This window comes from Myxocyprinus asiaticus, chromosome 33, assembly GCF_019703515.2.
Source record: "Myxocyprinus asiaticus isolate MX2 ecotype Aquarium Trade chromosome 33, UBuf_Myxa_2, whole genome shotgun sequence".
NCBI lineage: Eukaryota > Metazoa > Chordata > Actinopteri > Cypriniformes > Catostomidae > Myxocyprinus > Myxocyprinus asiaticus.
The window spans coordinates 43,612,392-43,630,214 of record NC_059376.1 but is presented as its reverse complement, the minus strand read 5'-3'; the positions used below and the strand labels follow the sequence as shown (position 1 = coordinate 43,630,214).

At 34.3% G+C, this 17,823-nt stretch overlaps 1 protein-coding gene across 1 annotated transcript; it reads left to right on the top strand.

Moving 5' to 3' along the window:
- Positions 1 to 521: 521 nt before the first annotated feature.
- On the top strand, positions 522 to 17,333 carry LOC127423879 (phospholipid phosphatase 1). The gene is made up of 6 exons (XM_051668548.1): positions 522 to 854; positions 9,645 to 9,796; positions 9,887 to 10,158; positions 14,559 to 14,616; positions 14,718 to 14,894; positions 14,999 to 17,333. Exons 1-6 carry the CDS (start codon positions 797 to 799, stop codon positions 15,128 to 15,130), a joined length of 849 nt encoding a protein of 282 aa, XP_051524508.1. The 5' UTR covers positions 522 to 796; the 3' UTR covers positions 15,131 to 17,333.
- The last annotated feature ends 490 nt before the right edge of the window (positions 17,334 to 17,823 follow it).

Sequence of the window (17,823 nt, the reverse complement as noted above, 5' to 3'; positions counted from 1 at the left end):
CTATTAGTTTCTAAATGTGTATGTGTGTGGCATACATTAAGTAAATAAAGTTGATTGAACTGATACAATTGTGTATATCTAACAAAGTTTTTTTGGTTGTGCTGACATAAAATGACCACAGGTTGAATTTACTTAAAAAGCGTATTGCAAAAATGCTACATAAATATTTTAAGTAAATCCAACACATCATTTTTTCCCCCCAGTGTTGGTTACTATGTACTGTTTTATTTACTATTTTGAAAGTATTTTCTTTGTCTTTTCCCCCTTCCTTTCCCATTTCTTTTTGTACTCATCTGGACTGTTATTTTACTTATTCCAGTAATAAAAATGTATGACTAGTATTTATTTCCAGTGGATCAGATTGCAGAAGCTCTGTTCTATTTTAAGCATCAGTGAATGGGCGTAGATTTAGCTTGAACATTGAGAGGGTTGCAGTATGAAGAATTTACATGTTTCCATTAATCCTGGTGACTCTGGTGTGACTGCACAGAGAGGGAAGGAAGTGGTGGGTGGAGCCTGCAGATGATTGACACACGGAGGGATTGACCTCACCATCATGCGATATGAAGTAACCGGAGATCTAACGGCGACTTTCATCGGACCATCACCAGAAAACTGAACATGATTCTCAATGATTCATAGCGGCACAGACGAACAACTCGCTTTAGAAGCTGCCGGATCCGAATATCTTCAGCTTAACAAATGTGCTTAATAAGCAGTTGTTTTCATGTGATTTAAGTAAATGTGAAAGTGTACATTGCCCACTGAATACAGAAGTGTGTTTGCGGAACTGAAAATGTTCGAGACCAAAGGAGCTTTCTGCATTTGTCTGGATGTGATCTGTCTGCTGCTCGGTGAGTCAAATACATCCTGACGTCTGGCCTCTCGAAGATTATTTGTCTATTTAAAGCACGATAATAGCATAAATTGTTTTATCTATTTTTCGGTGTTAGTATTTTCATTCATGTCCAAAGAAAAGATCTGAACGCGTTTGATCGCGAACTCGTAAAACTGGTCATGCGATTATTCAAATATTCATACTGTACAAACAGAGTATCCTCTATAACATATTCATACTGTACAAACAGAGTATCCTCTATGACATATTCATACTGTACAAACAGAGTATCCTCTATAACATATTCATACTTTACAAACAGGATATCCTCTATGACATATTCATACTGTACAAACAGAGTATCCTCTATGACATATTCATACTCTAAATACAGGATATCCTCTATAACATATTCATACTTTACAAACAGAGTATCCTCTATAACATATTCATACTTTACAAACAGAGTATCCTCTATAACATATTCATACTCTAAATACAGGATATCCTCTATGACATATTCATACTGTACAAACAGAGTATCCTCTATGACATATTCATACTCTAAATACAGGATATCCTCTATAACATATTCATACTCTAAATACAGGATATCCTCTATAACACATTCATACTCTAAATACAGGATATCCTCTATAACATATTCATACTCTAAATACAGGATATCCTCTATAACATATTCATACTTTACAAACAGAGTATCCTCTATAACATATTCATACTTTACAAACAGAGTATCCTCTATAACATATTCATACTCTAAATACAGGATATCCTCTATAACATATTCATACTCTAAATACAGGATATCCTCTATAACATATTCATACTTTACAAACAGAGTATCCTTTATGACATATTCATACTTTACAAACAGAGTATCCTCTATAACATATTCATACTTTACAAACAGAGTATCCTCTATAACATATTCATACTTTACAAACAGAGTATCCTCTATAACATATTCATACTTTACAAACAGAGTATCCTCTATAACATATTCATACTCTAAATACAGGATATCCTCTATAACATATTCATACTCTAAATACAGGATATCCTCTATAACACATTCATACTCTAAATACAGGATATCCTCTATAACATATTCATACTCTAAATACAGGATATCCTCTATAACATATTCATACTTTACAAACAGAGTATCCTCTATAACATATCCATACTCTAAATACAGGATATCCTCTATAACATATTCATACTCTAAATACAGGATATCCTCTATAACACATTCATACTCTAAATACAGGATATCCTCTATAACATATTCATACTCTAAATACAGGATATCCTCTATAACATATTCATACTTTACAAACAGAGTATCCTTTATGACATATTCATACTTTGCAAACAGAGTATCCTCTATAACATATTCATACTTTACAAACAGAGTATCCTCTATAACATATTCATACTCTAAATACAGGATATCCTCTATAACATATTCATACTCTAAATACAGGATATCCTCTATAACATATTCATACTTTACAAACAGAGTATCCTTTATGACATATTCATACTTTACAAACAGAGTATCCTCTATAACATATTCATACTTTACAAACAGAGTATCCTCTATAACATATTCATACTTTACAAACAGAGTATCCTCTATAACATATTCATACTTTACAAACAGAGTATCCTCTATAACATATTCATACTCTAAATACAGGATATCCTCTATAACATATTCATACTCTAAATACAGGATATTCTCTATAACACATTCATACTCTAAATACAGGATATCCTCTATAACATATTCATACTCTAAATACAGGATATCCTCTATAACATATTCATACTTTACAAACAGAGTATCCTTTATGACATATTCATACTTTGCAAACAGAGTATCCTCTATAACATATTCATACTTTACAAACAGAGTATCCTCTATAACATATTCATACTCTAAATACAGGATATCCTCTATAACATATTCATACTCTAAATACAGGATATCCTCTATAACATATTCATACTCTAAATACAGGATATCCTCTATAACATATTCATACTCTAAATACAGGATATCCTCTATAACATATTCATACTCTAAATACAGGATATCCTCTATAACATATTCATACTCTAAATACAGGATATCCTCTATAACATATTCATACTTTACAAACAGAGTATCCTTTATGACATATTCATACTTTACAAACAGAGTATCCTCTATAACATATTCATACTTTACAAACAGAGTATCCTCTATAACATATTCATACTTTACAAACAGAGTATCCTCTATAACATATTCATACTCTAAATACAGGATATCCTCTATAACATATTCATACTCTAAATACAGGATATCCTCTATAACATATTCATACTTTACAAACAGAGTATCCTCTATAACATATTCATACTCTAAATACAGGATATCCTCTATAACATATTCATACTTTACAAACAGAGTATCCTCTATAACATATTCATACTTTACAAACAGAGTATCCTCTATAACACATTCATACTTTACAAACAGAGTATCCTCTATAACATATTCATACTTTACAAACAGAGTATCCTCTATAACATATTCATACTTTACAAACAGAGTATCCTCTATAACATATTCATACTGTACAAACAGAGTATCCTCTATAACATATTCATACTTTGCAAACAGAGTATCCTCTATGACATATTCATACTTTACAAACAGAGTATCCTCTATGACATATTCATACTCTAAATACAGGATATCCTCTATAACATATTCATACTTTACAAACAGAGTATCCTCTATAACATATTCATACTTTACAAACAGAGTATCCTCTATAACATATTCATACTTTACAAACAGAGTATCCTCTATAACATATTCATACTTTGCAAACAGAGTATCCTCTATGACATATTCATACTCTAAATACAGGATATCCTCTATAACATATTCATACTTTACAAACAGAGTATCCTCTATGACATATTCATACTCTAAATACAGGATATCCTCTATAACATATTCATACTCTAAATACAGGATATCCTCTATAACATATTCATACTGTACAAACAGAGTATCCTCTATAACATATTCATACTTTACAAACAGAGTATCCTCTATAACATATTCATACTTTACAAACAGAGTATCCTCTATAACATATTCATACTTTACAAACAGAGTATCCTCTATAACATATTCATACTCTAAATACAGGATATCCTCTATAACATATTCATACTCTAAATACAGGATATCCTCTATAACATATTCATACTTTACAAACAGAGTATCCTCTATAACATATTCATACTCTAAATACAGGATATCCTCTATAACATATTCATACTTTACAAACAGAGTATCCTCTATAACATATTCATACTTTACAAACAGAGTATCCTCTATAACACATTCATACTTTACAAACAGAGTATCCTCTATAACATATTCATACTTTACAAACAGAGTATCCTCTATAACATATTCATACTTTACAAACAGAATATCCTCTATAACATATTCATACTGTACAAACAGAGTATCCTCTATAACATATTCATACTTTGCAAACAGAGTATCCTCTATGACATATTCATACTTTACAAACAGAGTATCCTCTATGACATATTCATACTCTAAATACAGGATATCCTCTATAACATATTCATACTCTAAATACAGGATATCCTCTATAACATATTCATACTTTACAAACAGAGTATCCTCTATAACATATTCATACTTTACAAACAGAGTATCCTCTATAACATATTCATACTTTACAAACAGAGTATCCTCTATAACATATTCATACTTTACAAACAGAGTATCCTCTATAACATATTCATACTTTGCAAACAGAGTATCCTCTATGACATATTCATACTCTAAATGCAGGATATCCTCTATAACATATTCATACTTTACAAACAGAGTATCCTCTATGACATATTCATACTCTAAATACAGGATATCCTCTATAACATATTCATACTCTAAATACAGGATATCCTCTATAACATATTCATACTGTACAAACAGAGTATCCTCTATAACATATTCATACTTTACAAACAGAGTATCCTCTATAACATATTCATACTTTACAAACAGAGTATCCTCTATAACATATTCATACTTTACAAACAGAGTATCCTCTATAATATATTCATACTTTGCAAACAGAGTATCCTCTATGACATATTCATACTCTAAATACAGGATATCCTCTATAACATATTCATACTGTACAAACAGAGTATCCTCTATAACATATTCATACTTTACAAACAGAGTATCCTCTATAACATATTCATACTTTACAAACAGAGTATCCTCTATAACATATTCATACTTTACAAACAGAGTATCCTCTATAACATATTCATACTGTACAAACAGAGTATCCTCTATAACATATTCATACTTTGCAAACAGAGTATCCTCTATGACATATTCATACTCTAAATACAGGATATCCTCTATAACATATTCATACTTTGCAAACAGAGTATCCTCTATGACATATTCGTACTCTAAATACAGGATATCCTCTATAACATATTCATACTGTACAAACAGAGTATCCTCTATAACATATTCATACTTTACAAACAGAGTATCCTCTATAACATATTCATACTTTACAAATAGAGTATCCTCTATAACATATTCATACTTTACAAACAGAGTATCCTCTATAACATATTCATACTGTACAAACAGAGTATCCTCTATAACATATTCATACTTTGCAAACAGAGTATCCTCTATGACATATTCATACTCTAAATACAGGATATCCTCTATAACATATTCATACTTTGCAAACAGAGTATCCTCTATGACATATTCATACTCTAAATACAGGATATCCTCTATAACATATTCATACTTTACAAACAGAGTATCCTTTATGACATATTCATACTTTACAAACAGAGTATCCTCTATAACATATTCATACTGTACAAACAGAGTATCCTCTATAACATATTCATACTTTACAAACAGAGTATCCTCTATAACATATTCATACTCTAAATACAGGATATCCTCTATAACATATTCATACTGTACAAACAGAGTATCCTCTATAACATATTCATACTTTACAAACAGAGTATCCTCTATAACATATTCATACTCTAAATACAGGATATCCTCTATAACATATTCATACTCTAAATACAGGATATCCTCTATAACATATTAATACTGTACAAACAGAGTATCCTCTATAACATATTCATACTGTACAAACAGAGTATCCTCTATAACATATTCATACTTTACAAACAGAGTATCCTCTATAATATATTCATACTTTGCAAACAGAGTATCCTCTATGACATATTCATACTCTAAATACAGGATATCCTCTATAACATATTCATACTGTACAAACAGAGTATCCTCTATAACATATTCATACTTTACAAACAGAGTATCCTCTATAACATATTCATACTTTACAAACAGAGTATCCTCTATAACATATTCATACTTTACAAACAGAGTATCCTCTATAACATATTCATACTTTACAAACAGAGTATCCTCTATAACATATTCATACTGTACAAACAGAGTATCCTCTATAACATATTCATACTTTACAAACAGAGTATCCTCTATAACATATTCATACTTTACAAACAGAGTATCCTCTATAACATATTCATACTCTAAATACAGGATATCCTCTATAACATATTCATACTGTACAAACAGAGTATCCTCTATAACATATTCATACTTTACAAACAGAGTATCCTCTATAACATATTCATACTCTAAATACAGGATATCCTCTATAACATATTCATACTCTAAATACAGGATATCCTCTATAACATATTAATACTGTACAAACAGAGTATCCTCTATAACATATTCATACTGTACAAACAGAGTATCCTCTATAACATATTCATACTTTACAAACAGAGTATCCTCTATAATATATTCATACTTTGCAAACAGAGTATCCTCTATGACATATTCATACTCTAAATACAGGATATCCTCTATAACATATTCATACTGTACAAACAGAGTATCCTCTATAACATATTCATACTTTACAAACAGAGTATCCTCTATAACATATTCATACTTTACAAACAGAGTATCCTCTATAACATATTCATACTTTACAAACAGAGTATCCTCTATAACATATTCATACTTTACAAACAGAGTATCCTCTATAACATATTCATACTTTACAAACAGAGTATCCTCTATAACATATTCATACTTTACAAACAGAGTATCCTCTATAACATATTCATACTTTACAAACAGAGTATGCTCTATAACATATTCATACTCTAAATACAGGATATCCTCTATAACATATTCATACTGTACAAACAGAGTATCCTCTATAACATATTCATACTTTACAAACAGAGTATCCTCTATAACATATTCATACTCTAAATACAGGATATCCTCTATAACATATTCATACTCTAAATACAGGATATCCTCTATAACATATTAATACTGTACAAACAGAGTATCCTCTATAACATATTCATACTGTACAAACAGAGTATCCTCTATAACATATTCATACTTTACAAACAGAGTATCCTCTATAATATATTCATACTTTGCAAACAGAGTATCCTCTATGACATATTCATACTCTAAATACAGGATATCCTCTATAACATATTCATACTGTACAAACAGAGTATCCTCTATAACATATTCATACTTTACAAACAGAGTATCCTCTATAACATATTCATACTTTACAAACAGAGTATCCTCTATAACATATTCATACTTTACAAACAGAGTATCCTCTATAACATATTCATACTTTACAAACAGAGTATCCTCTATAACATATTCATACTGTACAAACAGAGTATCCTCTATAACATATTCATACTTTACAAACAGAGTATCCTCTATAACATATTCATACTTTACAAACAGAGTATCCTCTATAACATATTCATACTTTGCAAACAGAGTATCCTCTATAACATATTCATACTTTACAAACAGAGTATCCTCTATAACATATTCATACTCTAAATACAGGATATCCTCTATAACATATTCATACTTTGCAAACAGAGTATCCTCTATGACATATTCATACTTTACAAACAGAGTATCCTCTATAACATATTCATACTTTACAAACAGAGTATCCTCTATAACATATTCATACTTTACAAACAGAGTATCCTCTATAACATATTCATACTTTGCAAACAGAGTATCCTCTATAACATATTCATACTTTACAAACAGAGTATCCTCTATAACATATTCATACTCTAAATACAGGATATCCTCTATAACATATTCATACTTTGCAAACAGAGTATCCTCTATGACATATTCATACTCTAAATACAGGATATCCTCTATAACATATTCATACTGTACAAACAGAGTATCCTCTATAACATATTCATACTTTACAAACAGAGTATCCTCTATAACATATTCATACTTTACAAACAGAGTATCCTCTATAACATATTCATACTCTAAATACAGGATATCCTCTATAACATATTCATACTGTACAAACAGAGTATCCTCTATAACATATTCATACTCTAAATACAGGATATCCTCTATAACATATTCATACTGTACAAACAGAGTATCCTTGACATATTGATACTCCCACAGTCATACTTTTAAAAGTATCCTGCACATTATCATATTTCAGAAGAAGAACATTATCCTACTTTACATGCAAATCATTACAGATATGAAAGGACTTTAATATTATTTGCATCATTAGATCGTGAACAAATGTGCTCAGACTATTCATGGAAATTCTGTAATGGGGTGACTGTGGTTCCTAATGCATTTAGGTTAAATAGAAAATAATGAACTGACAAGAATAAATTACACTCCATTATGCAGAACACAGAGCCTTTGTTTATCTATTGTTTACTAATGATTTAAATGATGTCATCTGATATGTTTATTATGCACTACGGGATTTGGACTGAAACACTATTCTTCTCTTAAAACTGTATGCTGCAAGAAACTGTCTGCTAACAAAAAAACGAAAAAATGCTTGTACATTAATACAAAACAAAATAGTAATGGATTGATCCTGAACTGCTGCAATGGGGCACTGTACCATAGACTTCAGCTAATAGTTTGGTTATGCTCTATTTCCAAATGCTATTTTTATTGTGTGTTCATATGGTTTTATGTTATCTACTAAAAGGGATAGTTCACCCAAAACTGAAAATTCTCTCATAAGTTACTCACTCTCATGCCATCCCAGATGTGTATGACTTTCTTTCTTCTGCAGAACACAAATGAAGATTTTTAGAAGAATATTTCAGCTCTGTAGGTCCATACAATGCAAGTGAATGGTGACCAGAACTTCTAAGCATAAAAGCAATTAATATGAATTCAGTGGTTTAATCCATGTCTTCTGAAGCGATCCATATATTTCTCCATATTTAACCATATAATCCATATATAACTCTTTTCTCACTATAAATCATGCTTGACACATGTGCAGAGCTCTAAATGGGCTTGAAATCATGATCGCCAAGGAGACTGCTGATGTCAAGATTTATAGTGAAAAAGGAGTTATACTTTGATCTGTTCACAGCCAAAACCGATCGGATCGCTTCAGAAGACATTACTTTTATGCTGACTTTGTGCTTTTTTGAGCTTCAATATGAGTAAAAAAAAAAAAAAACATCTGTTGGAATTAGAAAAAGCTTATAATAAATAATTCATGTATAGGATCACTGTTAATCTGTTTTTCAGCTGGACTGCCCTTTGCAGTACTGAATATTCAGCACAAACCATTCAAAAGAGGATTTTTCTGCAACGATGACACCATCAATTACCCGTTTAAAGAAGACACAATATCATACCAGTTACTGATGGGAATTATAATTCCATTCACACTGATTATAGTAAGTGTTCAAGTCTAATGCAATGAAGATGAATTCTCTCCTATCTATTAAGTGGAAATCCAACAGAAATCTCTATCTTCCTCTCCACAGATAATCTTCGGTGAGTGTTTTTCAATATATCTGAGGTCCAGATCTTCATTCAGTTATGAATACATTGGATGCGTGTACAAGGTTGTTGGGTCATTTGTGTTTGGTGCGGCGTTGAGCCAGTCGCTTACAGACATCGCCAAATACTCCATCGGTCGCCTGCGGCCACATTTCCTGACTGCGTGTAAGCCGAAATGGAGTCTCATTGATTGCAAATCAGGTTATATTGAGAACTTCACATGCACCGGAGATCAAACCATCAGCAATGAAGGCCGGTGAGTGCTGAACACTGAATGAGCAGTCAGGTGAACCTCACAAAAACATGTTCAGATTACATTTCACACCAAAATAAAAGAAATAACATTTAGCCGACAATCAAAATTAATCAGAGTCAGAATGAACCTTATTGCCATGTATGCTTACACACACAAGGAACTTGTCTTGGTGACAGAAGCTTCCAGTGCAAAGAGAATACAAAAGAATATACATATACAACATATACATACAAACATTTGATATATATACAGTATATACGTAAACAGTGAAATAAGAATAAAAAATAAGATACAACAGATAAATGTATAGAGGAAACTACTGTAGGGCATTAATGTTGTTCAAATATGTTATATACAGATATGTGCAAGGTGATGTAATGTACTGTGCAGAAGAGGTAGGATATGTCAGTAAATATAAATGGAATATAAATAAGAATGAATAGTTGAATATGCACATGATTGTATTGCCACAATGGAGAGTATTTTGGGGCAGTTTAAACTGTTCATGAGAGGGATAGCCTGAGGGAAAAACTGTTCCTGTGTCTGACGGTTCTGGTGCTCAGAGCTCTGAAGCGTCGGCCAGATGGCAACAGTTCAAAAAGGTAGTGGGCAGGGTGAGTGGGGTCCATAGTGATTTTCACTCTGGAAGTGTATAGTTCTTGAAGGGAGGGCAGGGGGCAACCAATAATCCTCTCAGCAGTCCGAACTGTCCTTTGTAGTCTTCTGATGTCTGATTTCGTAGCTGAACCAAACCAGACAGTTATTGAAGTGCAGAGGAGAGACTCAATGACTGCTGAGTAGAACTGTATCAGCAGCTCCTATGGCAGGTTGAATTTCCTCAGCTGACGAAGGAAGTACAACCTCTGCTGGGCCTTTTTCACAATGGAGTCAATGTGTGTCTCCCACTTCAGGTCCTGTGAGATGGTAGTGCCCAGGAAGGTAGTGCTTGTCCGGGACAAGTGGAGCACATGAAAGAGAAAAGTTAACCGGCTATATTTGTGATATAGCCAAAGCCTTATTACAAAGTTAATATTCTTATTCTGTTGTTGAAAATAATCCAGAGCGTGTAATTTTATAATTTGCTAGTGGTCTAATAATAGCTGCATGCTTTCATTGACAGGCAGCTTTGTGCGCTTTCATGCACGTGTGCTCCGAGAACGCTCATGATACCCACCTGAACGATCAAATACATTTCAAAATTCTGCTAAAATGCCCATTTTGTTGAAGTATTCATGTAAACTCAGAGAGTGATGTCTAAAGGAAACTTAAACAGTGGAGAAAAAGCAGATTTGTATCAAAATATCGGACTTGTAAGTGTTAATGTAACCTAATAGACCTGCTGCTGTCTCTGTGTTGTTAATATCAAACAACCATAGCAAGAAAACGAGAAAACCACTCACTGTTCTTGGCTGGATAACCTTATTTGCTTTAAAAAAAGTATTACTATATTATAGAGTACATTATACGGTGAAGACCAGTAGTTTTACTTAGCATTTCATTCTGAATGTTTACACTGCTTTTAACAAAAATTTTCTTAATTCTGTATTTTTTTGTTCTATTACTTTTAATTTATTTCTACTGTTTTGTAGTCTTGAATAATTATTTGATTACAATTCTTTTTTTTTTTTTTTGTGGGGATTTTCTCCCCTTTTCTTCCCAATTTGGAATTCCCAATGCGCTCTAAGTCCTCGTGGTGGCGTAGTGACTCGCCTCAATCCGGGTGGCGGAGGATGAATCTCAGTTGCCTCTGCGTCTGAGACCGTCAATCCGCGCATCTTATCATGTGACTTGTTGAGTGCGTTACCACAGAGACGTAGCGCGTGTTGAGGACTCACGTTACACAAATGCCTGTTTTCCCCATTCTCCAATTATCCCTTAATATAAATACTAAAACTAAACTAAAAACTAACAAATAAACTAAACTAAAATAAACTAAATAAAAATTTAAAATTCAAAACTGTTATAACCTTGGTTCCTTGTAAAGTCCACTATCGTTTCCAATGTTTTGAGTGTGTTCAGCTCAAGGTTGTTTTGACTGCACCAGACAGCCAGCTGTTTAACCTCCCTTCTGTATGCAGACTCATCGTCATCTCGGATGAGGCCGATGACAGTGGTGTCGTCTGCAAACTTCAGGAGCTTAACAGAGGGGTCCTTGGCAGTGCAGTCATTGGTATCCAGGCAGAAGTGTAGTGGGGAGAGCACACATCCCTGGGGGGCACCAGTGCTGATTGTACAGGTGCTGGAAGTGAATTTCCCCTGTCTCAATAGCTGCTGCCTGTCAGTCAGAAAGCTGGTGATCCACTGACAGATAGACATGGGACAGAGAGTTGGTGTAATTTATTCTGGAGTATAACTGGGATGATGGTGTTGAAAGCTGAACTGAAGTCCACAAAAAGGATCCTTGCATATGTCCCTGGTCTGTCCAGATGTTGCAGGATATGATGCAATCCCATGTTGACTGCATCATCCACAGACCTGTTTGCTCGATAAGCAAGTTGAAGGGGATTTAGAAAGGGTCCAGTGATGTCCTTCAGGTGGGCCAACACCAGTCTCTCAAATTACTTCATTACCACAGACGTCAGAGCGACGGGTCTGTAGCCATTAAGTCCTGTGATTTTGGTTTTCTTTGGGACAGTGATGATGGTGGAGCGTTTGAAGCAGCAGGGAACTTCACACTGCTCCAGTGATCTATTGAAGATCTGTGTGAAGATGGGGGCCAGCTGGTTAGCACAGTATTTTAGACAAGTGGGTGAAACAATGTCTGGGCCCTGTGCTTTACTTGTCTTTTGCTTCCGGAAGACCCAGCACACATCCTCTTCACAGATCTTAAGGAAAGGTTGAGTAGCAGGAGGGGGGTTGCAGGAGGTGTAGGATGTTTGTGTGAAGTGAAGGTCAGAGTGGGTGTGGGGTGTGAGATTGGGCCTTTCAAATCTACAGTAAAACACATTCAAGTCGTCAGCCAGTTGTTGATTCCTTACAGAGTTTGAGGATGGTGTCTTGTAGTTGGTAATGTCTTTCAGGCCTCTCTACACTGATGCAGGGTCGTTAGCTGAAAACTTTTTTCAGCTTCTCAGATTATCTTCTTTTAGCCACTCTGATTCCCTTATTCAGTGTGTTTCTGGCCTGATTGTACAAGATTTTATACCCACATCTGTAAGCATCCTCTTTGGCCTGACGAAGCTGTCATGAGTTTTCCTGTAAACCATGGTTTGTTGTTGTTGAATGTTAAATACGTCCTAGTAGGAACACACCTATCCTCACAGAAACTGATATATGATGTAACAGTATATGTGAGCTCATCCAGGTCTGTGGCTGCAGCATCAAAAACACTCCAATCAGTGCAGTCAAAGCAGGATTGTAGTTCCCGCTGTGCTCCACTGGTCCATCTCCTTACAGTCTTTACTACTGGTATAGCAGATTTTAGTTTCTGCCTGTAGGTTGGAAAAAGATGAACCAGACAGTGATCAGAGTCCCAAAGCTGCACAAGGGGCTGAGCGATATGCATCCTTTAAAAAGCCTGAAGCCTGAACCTTGTTTTATTGCATTGTACCAATATTTGAAAACCCTTTAATAAGGTTCTATTTGTTAACATTAATTACAGCATTTATTAATAATTGTTAAATGTTTATGAAAATATAATTCTTAGTTCATAATACATTAGCGAATGTTAACGTATACAACTTTTCATTTTAAAATTGTATTAGTACATACATGTTGTATTTAACATTAACAAAGATTAATACATGCTGTAAAAGCATGGTTTATTGTTTGTTCATGCTAACTCATGTTAATAAATTAAACCTTATTTGTAAAATGGTACCCAATATTTTTAATGGCAACTATGGAAATTTACCCCCAAATTGACATAAAATAATGTCATATTCTTAATGGTCTAAAAATAGTTTGTCTTGATGCAAAATATAAATTCCAATTTATATGCACTCAAAAGAAAAATGTAAGATTTACGCATTCCAACATTATCATTTCCTTCAAATTAAATTTTTCGTTATCTTTAATAAAATAAAATAAAATAAAAGTTTTATTAATGTATTTTTCTTTTTCAATTTGATGGATTTTTATTTTATAAAAAAAAAAGAAAAAGAAAAAAAAGGGTTATTTTTTATTTTTTTTGTATTTTTTTGTGTACCTATTCATATACCTTAATTGCACTCAGTAATTCACTTTGAATAAAAGCGTCAGCCAAATGCATTAATGCATACATTTCTTCCATGTGATTTTGGGACATTATTCATGACAGGTTTTGTGAGATTCACCCAGACACACTCACATTCAGACAGTAAAACAGTAAATTATTTTACTCTTCTAAATTCGATTAAGAAAAGGCAGCATTGTGCTTGCAGCATGTTTGTTAATAATCAATTCTGATCTTCTATTCACAGGCTTTCCTTTTATTCTGGTCACTCATCATTCTCCATGTACTGTATGCTGTTCCTCGCTGTAAGTGTTAGAATGTAAAATTTGTAAGTGCAGTTTATCTGGAAAATATTGCAGAGCATAGTTTGTGTTTGCTGCTAATATGAGCTCTTCCTGGTGTAAAGCTGTATCTCCAGTCTAGACTGCGAGCCAGATGGGCTCGACTCCTGCAACCGACTATCCAGTTCTTTTTTATCGCCGCGTCTCTTTATGTGGGTCTGTCACGCGTGTCTGATTATAAACATCACTGGAGTGACGTTCTCACTGGACTCATACAAGGAGCACTCGTGGCTCTATTCACTGTAAGTAATTCACTGTTTTTAAGAACATTGGTGACACAAACATGTCGTGCTGTGACTCTGTCCTCAAACACACAGATTAATCACATCATACTCTCCCTATGCAGGTATTCTTTGTATCAGATCTCTTCAAAACTCACAGTAAATCTCACAAAGATGATGATGATGATGATGAAATCGCACACACGAGCCTCAATGAGACATCAGACTCGCCAAACCACTACGGCAGCACGCAATGAGGCGAAAAGAGGCAAACGTACCACTGTACATAGAAAAAGTCCAACCACTCTTTCCATTCATCAGATGTGGACTTGGCCGATGAACATACCAACGAGACCTGAAAGAGAAAAATAATTTCGGAATCCAACAATGATGAAATCAAGCTTGTATAGAAGCCGAGTATGTTTTGGGTTTAATGCAGCTGCTGCAGTAACTGACCGCGCGAAATCAGCCAACCAACTACCCAAATTAGACCCAGGCCCACCCAGAATATTAGTGATTATTATATGACTCAAATATATATTTATAAAATAGTTTAAAAAATGCATAAATTCTGATTTCTGAAAATGTGAAAGAAGTGTTTGAATGCGCCGCCTCAACGCTTTTGAGAAAAAGTAAAGACGCTGACTGCCACGCCTTTAGTCGTGAGTTCGAATCCAGGGCGTGCTGAGTGACTCCAGCCAGGTCTTCTAAGCAACCAAATTGGCCCGGTTGCTAGGGAGGGTAGAGTCACATGGGGTAACCTCCTCGTGGTCGCTATAATGTGGTTCTCGCTCTCGGTGGGGCGCGTGGTGAGTTGTGCGTGGATGCTGCGGAGAATAGCGTGAAGCCTCCACACGCGCTACGTCTCCGTGGTAACGCGCTCAACAAGTCACGTGATAAGATGCGCGGATTGACGGTCTCAGACACGGAGGCAACTGAGATTCGTCCTCCACCACCCGGATTGAGGCGAGTCACTACGCCACCATGAGGACTTAGAGCGCATTGGGAACAGGGCATTCCAAATTGGGGAGAAAAAAAAAAAATGGTGCTAGATAAATGATAACGGTCAAAGCTGTTCATCTAGTGTAGAAAAACATTTAAATCCAGATTGGCACATGAAGGTGTCCTGTGTAAGTCCACTTTGCTGTAGATGAATCTCCCATGACAGGCCCCATCTCTCTCCTCTTCACCTGTGTGACTGACTGTGAGCACCAGTGGGCGGGGCCAACGGTGCAATGACGAAAAACAGTTGTTGATGTCTTGCTGAAGAGGCAGTCATTATGCAGATGTATTTGGTCCTTGTGTCTTCACAAGCTCCACAAATTCCAAACCGACTGTTTCTAGAGACTGGTTTAAATAAATGCTCTTTTTCTATTAAGTAGGAAGTTTTCAGTTCTGAAACTTACAGTATGTTTTTATAGTACAATGACCTCTTATATGTCAAAAGATCAAGGAAAGTTTTATTCCTCATGTCATGACCCCTTTAAGTCAGTTGCCAGAGTTATTTTTCAATTGTCTGGTTGTAAACAGCTCAGTGTCATGCTGTATGGAATGTTTACAGATGGCCCTTGACCTTCATGACCTCTACTAGCAACCAAATTGGCCCGGTTGCTAGGGAGGGTAGGGTCACATGGGGTAACCACCTCGTGGTCGCTATAATGTGGTTCTTGCTCTCGGTGGGGTGCGTGGTGAGTTGAGCGTGGATGCCGCCGAGAATAGTGTGAAGCCTCCACACGCGCTACGTCTCCGCGGTAACGTGCTCAACAAGTCACGTGATAAGCTGCGCAGATTGACGGTCTCAGACTCAGAGGCAACTGAGATTCGTCCTCCGCCACCCGGATTGAGGCGAGTCACTACACCACCACGAGGACTTAGAGCGCATTGGGAATTGGGCATTCCAAATTGGAGAGAAAAATGGGAGAATACTTTTCGTAACTTGGTTGTTATGGAGAATTTGTTTCCAGAGCAACACATCTTAAGTCTTGTGTCAAATTAAACTGGTTTGATGATTATAGGAAAGTATGTATATGGCCAAATATAAAAAAAACAAAGTGTTAACTTCAATTGATTTTGTATGAAATGTAGGTCACACTTTAAAAACAAGGTTCTGTTTAGTTAATGCATTAGGAATCATGAAGTAACAATGAACAATATATTTTTGTACAGTATTTATTAATCTTGATTAGTGTTAGATAATAAAATTACAGTGTATTAGTATGTTGCAATAAACATTTACCAACATAAATAAATGCTGTAAAAGTATTGTTCATTGTTAATTGTCTTAACTAATGTTAACAAATGCATCCTTATTATAAAGTGTTACTGAAATTTGTATTTTTAAGTCTGCTTATTTGTTGTCATTTTTAATCAAATAGTAAGACTGCAAGTGGTAAATGCAATTTTTATACTGTAATTTCTGTTTAACGGCACTATGATAAATGTAACTTTTTATGTAACCAATATGTGACTATGTAAAAATTACTTTAGCTGGTTATTGATATGTTATTAATAGCTGTAATTCACACTTTTGTTGTTTTAAGTTTTATGATATTGTGGTAGGATCACTTCTAAGAGACTTTGCCGCTGTACTGTAATTGTTCTGTTTAATTGTAACTGGTTAACTACAGCACAGCAGGTAAATATACAACTAAAAAGCAGCTGATTTAATTAGGTTGGATGGAGCCCTTGAATTGATATGTACACACACACACACACACACACACACACACACCACATCTCCTACCATTATTTCCTAATGAGCCAGAGGTCACAATACTATTGCCAGTTTTACAAAAGTTTACAAAAAAATTATTTGTGAAATTTCATTCCAGTTATTACAACTATGATATTGAGATGTCCAGAGTAGAGAACCAGTAAGAGGACCTGTAAAAAAAAAAAAAAAAAAAAAGTTAAATTAAACCCCAAACCAATTTTAATTGTTGTTATTAAC

Excerpts from the sequence above, each read along its gene's own strand:
- LOC127423879 (XM_051668548.1), top strand. The coding sequence starts at position 797 with ATGTTCGAGACCAAAGGAGCTTTCTGCATTTGTCTGGATGTGATCTGT. Across the intron at positions 10,159-14,558 it reads ACCATCAGCAATGAAGGCCG|GCTTTCCTTTTATTCTGGTC; the intron begins GTGAGTGCTGAA and ends TTCTATTCACAG. Across the intron at positions 14,895-14,998 it reads CACTCGTGGCTCTATTCACT|GTATTCTTTGTATCAGATCT; the intron begins GTAAGTAATTCA and ends CTCCCTATGCAG.